This window comes from Lampetra planeri, unplaced genomic scaffold (assembly GCF_965212315.1).
Source record: "Lampetra planeri unplaced genomic scaffold, kcLamPlan1.2.h2 scaffold_964, whole genome shotgun sequence".
Lineage (NCBI taxonomy): Eukaryota > Metazoa > Chordata > Hyperoartia > Petromyzontiformes > Petromyzontidae > Lampetra > Lampetra planeri.
This window is the reverse complement of record NW_027615786.1, coordinates 1,156-6,073: the sequence shown is the minus strand read 5'-3', so window position 1 is coordinate 6,073 and position 4,918 is coordinate 1,156. Positions and strand designations below refer to the sequence as shown.

General features: G+C 46.8%; 1 protein-coding gene across 1 annotated transcript; it reads right to left on the bottom strand.

Annotated features, from left to right (window-relative positions):
* Nucleotides 1–476: 476 nt before the first annotated feature.
* On the bottom strand, nt 477–1,536 carry LOC144742288 (homeobox protein Hox-D4a-like). Its single transcript, XM_078624759.1, is given in 7 exon segments — nt 477–545; nt 547–702; nt 704–756; nt 1,124–1,334; nt 1,336–1,401; nt 1,403–1,480; nt 1,483–1,536. Coding segments are annotated over 7 exon segments (687 nt in total).
* Nucleotides 1,537–4,918: the final 3,382 nt, after the last annotated feature.

The window sequence follows — 4,918 nt, the reverse complement described above, 5'->3', positions numbered from 1 at the left end:
TTTTCGGAATAACATTTAGGCTAAAAGAATTTCAAAGCTTTTATTGTACAAAATAAGTTAAAACATACAAGCCACGAACGAGGAGCTGGATAATTGTGCAGACTCGGAGGAAGAAGCTGGCAGAGAACGTCGCCTTCAAGTATCCCGTGTTGTGCATGAGACGCGTTTCATTTGAAACTGAAACGACTTTGTGTGTAATTTGAAACGAATGCCTTTCCCTGTTCCGAATATTGGAGCCGCAAAATCAGCGTGAATCCACGTGGAGAGAGACGAAATCCACGACTCGGCCTCCGGAAGGAGTTTGAGGAAATTCAAACAGAAGTGTGGTATTTAAAAAGGAAAAAAAACACCTTTGAGTCAGTGTTGTTGGGGTCATTTTGTTAAATACTAATACAAAAACGGCTACAAGTCCATGCAAACGTCAGATGCAACCTTGGTCTTTGTACAGACGTGTCAGCTCTTATAAAGACGTGATCTCAGTCTCCTTCTGGGATGCTTTGCAGGTGGCCGGAGGTCGGCGCAGATCTGCCTTTGGTGTTGGGCAGGTTTGTGGTCCTTCTTCCACTTCATCCGTCTGTTCTGGAACCAGATTTTGATCTGCCTCTCGGACAGACAAAGAGTGTGCGCAATCTCAATCCGCCGCCGCCTGGTCAGATACCTGTTAAAATGAAACTCCTTCTCCAGCTCCAGAACCTGCTGCCGGGGTGTAGGCTGTTCTGGACCGTTTAGGTTCGGGTCCCGCGTAGTCCGGGTTCACTGGGAGAAAGAAAACAAATCAGCAAAAAAAAAAAAAGAAAGTCACCAAATTGTGCAGCTCGCAGGCAAAAACAACACAACAACAGCGGTGTTTACTCGGGGCGCGACAACTTCTAGAACCGGACGCACGGACGCGCAGTGAACGCATCACGACCGATTTCTCCGTCTTTCGTCCCCGTTTGCTGCTTAAATAATCGCCGTTAAAAGCCGTCAGTGTGTGTTTTCAGCGGCGTTGAGGCGCGTACCTACGGCGTGTTTCCTGAGCTATAAAAATTTATGACTTGTGTAATTGGCGAGGCCTCACCCATAAATATTACACCGAATGGTCTCAGCTCTCAGCTGCCCCACGAGAGAATAAACGTCTTACCAGAAGTTACGTGGACTTTCTTCATCCAGGGGTAAACTACTGCCGGCTGCTTGCCTTGTATCCCGTTTGGGCTCTTTGTGTTTTGCTGCGGTCCACATGTCCGGGGTCCGGCCGCGGGGACCGGGGTTGTCCTGCTCAGGCTGTCCGGTGAAAGGAGTGGGATTGGCCGGGGGTCTGTCGTGTGTCCGTGACCCCGGGGCTGCGCTGTGGAAGCCCTGGACAGTGCTGCAGCTGAACGGCTGCTCCGTGTAGTTTGACCGGGGGTAGGATCCCTGGATGCTGAAAGTCTGTGTCCTGCGTGGGGCTGTAGTAGTCCGAGCCCTGCTCAGGTATGTAGTTATTCTGTGAATATTCCTCTCGCAGGGAGGAAATTTTGGATCCACATACTTCGAGTTCACAATATACGAACTCATGGGCCATTAATTTCTGAAGGTAGAAAATACTAATTTTTCTCGAGTTGTCTTTTTTCCTCCCTCCCATAAAGGCCCTCCTACTTGGTGTCAACTGAATAAAGTTAGCGAACCATGTGACCAGATCGGCCAATGGAACTGACGCTGGTCCCGTCAACGGGTAAACATACAAGCAATTTCATCCAACTTAAACATGTCCTCAAATTCGACCCCAGCGGGACCAAACAAACAAATAAAACCCGAGCAAACGCGGAAAAAGAAGAGAGGAACTCACGTGAAACGGCACATTGCACCTCACGCTCCAAACCTTTGGGGTTAATGAGGGACGAATTAAAGTAAAATAAGTTCAAAGCTCATGATGTTAGGGAAAAAAACGCTGTTTTAATATTGTGGTGTGTGTGTTGTGTGTCCGTGTGCGTCACACACGCAAACACACAGATGTGAGTTTTAAAAGGCACTGGTCCTGACGTGAAGGCGAGGTGTTCAACAGTGGAGACAACAAAAGCAAAGCCCCCACGGCATAAAAGCAGGGAATAATGAGCGGGGGACCATTGATGACACTGTCTTTGTCGGGAAGGGGTCAAAGAAAAGTTACACCAATCTCAAGCAGCACCTCTGGGGAGTCAACAATGTACGGAGGACAAACAATGCAGCACGACTTCAACCAGACAAATGAATCCAGGCGGGTTGTTTCATTCATATTCCCCCCCCCCCCCCCACCCCAAACTTACTGGCTGGAATAAACACGCAGAGTTCGGTGTGAAACATTCTGGATCAGATTTCGACCCTCTGGAGTTTCAGCACCCCCCCCCCCCTCGTCAGATTTACTGTCCTTCACTGGAGCAGCTGACAGCCCATCGGGCTCCTAATCAGCTGGTGATACGTCAATAAATCGAAGTTCTTTCATCGACCATATTACTCTCCCCTAGAATCGAATCTGTGACTCTGCTTCCATCACACAAATTCGGTTCTACAGGGTATATATAGACGACGGGAGGCTTCAGAAGCACCCAGCCCCTCGGTGCAGAGATATAAATACCACACACACGTTCCTCAAAGAAAGAGAGGCTGATCATTCCAGCTCTAGGTGTTTTTTGTGTGAAGCAGCAGTGTTTCCCCCTATCTGGAGGGATTGATCTGTGATCATTTCACTGCTATTGTCAATGAACCCAGACTGCTTCAGATCCCCACAGTAACACTCCAGTAGCTGGTTCTCTTCAGGCTTTCAGGTCCAGAGCACATTTCCGGGTGCAGCTCCCATCAGTTCACCACGACACATCAGCAGAAACAAACATTTGTAAGAAGAGTCGAGGACGGAATTGGAAAGATAGAATCACGGAAGTGGCGCTCTCATACTCAGGAGTTGAGCAGCACCCGTCCCAAAAGAGGCGAGAGGCCACTGAGGTCAAACGAAATCATGAACAAACTTATCCAAAAAGTTCCATTATTTTCCGGTGACAACGTTCCTCCGCAGCTGTTGACTACAGACTCGACAGCCGGTGCAGATGCTTCTTCACCAGATCTGGATCCACGTGGGACATTTTCTTTTTCCTACGTGAAACAACGATTTATTTTTTTTTGGCAGAGGACTAATGTGTGTTTTAGTTGAATCGAGTGTTTTAAAACTACTCCAAACTGTCAAATGTCACATAATTATCAATCGGCACGATTTGAGAGACTTTCAGTCAGTTTCTGGGACATTTCTGCGAGTTTATGTTTTCCCACCTGACTTCACATTTCAGGGTGAGCAACTTGGAGGGGGGGGGGGCAGCTTGATAGCTTGATATCGACATTGATATCGATAGCTCAAAGCTCGATCCCGTGGATATTCTCTTCTCTTGTGAAGAAAAGAGGAATCGAACCCACACGTCAAACGTCAGAGAGAGTCTGAGGTAAAGATCTGACGCGGTGACAGACGCTCTGACCTGTCTGTCACCTTCCTGCGGGTCAAAGCCCAGATCCTCAACAAAAGACCGACAAAGTCAGCGGTTTGTTTTTCTTTTTGTTTTTTTTTTTTTTTGTCAAAGGAACCAAACTGCTGCGGCCCCGAGAGCAGCGCAGAGGCCCGTTGGTCCTCAACAAGTTCAACATTTACCCTCCGAATACTTGTCACATTCCATTCTACATTTATAAAATCTCATTTTCCATTCATGATGGATGCATGAAAAACGCTGTGCGTGTATATAAGTATGTATAACACGAGGCCTGAAGTGACAACAGGCCAAACAAGGTTGTATTTTATTACGTTGAAGATGATTTTTTGTCTTCTAGATTCAATAAATAATAATAATAATAATAATAATAATAATAATAATAATACAAATACTGGATGACATGCAGCTCGTTTCTTGAGTTCCTTGAGTGACAATATCATTTTGAACAAAAACAAAACGACGGATGAGGAACCAAACACACGTCAGGCCTTCAGTGCACGTCACCAAATCCCGCAAAGAGGCGTGAGGCAGCGTGCCGCTTTCGGCCAAGTGATGAATCAGACGTGGAATCACACTGGATGGGGAGCAAGCCCGAGCTGCAGCTTCCACAGGAAACAGCCTCACAATGGACGTGTGACATCACAGCAGCAGCAAATGATAAAAGCGTCTTACCGCAGCTCACGCACCGCACCGCACACGCATCCATGCTGCACAACTCCAGCTCAGCTCGCCAATTGCGGCTCTGCAGCCCATCTGCACCGTCTTAATACACAATGAGAATTATATTTTGGCTTGTCAAGTCCCAGGTCATAAAACAAAGTTTAATGGCGTCACGTGGGTCGCGCGCAGCCCACTCACCGGCCGCGCGCAGGCGCCATAAATAACCCCTCAAAGTAACTTACTCAATAACAGCCATTACACTGATGTGCATTAAGGAAGAGGAAGGAATGAGGAAGCTGGGAGTTGGACAGAAATGGGAACAGATGTGAGCTGGGACTCCATAAATAAGGATTCGGATTTTGGTTGGGATGTTGATGTTGCATTCAAGGATACTCTGTACATCTGATTTCCTAGTAGCTGTTTGACCTCTAACGTGTTCCTTTCTCTCCTCAGTGAACCTGCCACACATAGACTGATGTCATTCATCTCCTCTTCTCTCCTGACAACCTGCAGGAAGCTGAACATGTTCAGGTTTGTGATCTATCATCCAAATGTTTGGGGTCCCTTGAAAATACCCTTTTTTTGGTAAAAAGAATCCCTGTCTGATCGATGAAGATAACATTTAATTCATTGTTCAACTGGTACGTTTCTATTCTAGCTGATTTGTAGGGGAAGATCTACATAGATGCTCTTCCACAGGAAGTAGGGACAAAGTGCAGTACAAACTCCAAACCTGAGGATTCGTTAGATCAGTGTGAGTGAATTTGTCTCTCAAATGTTTGATTAAATCT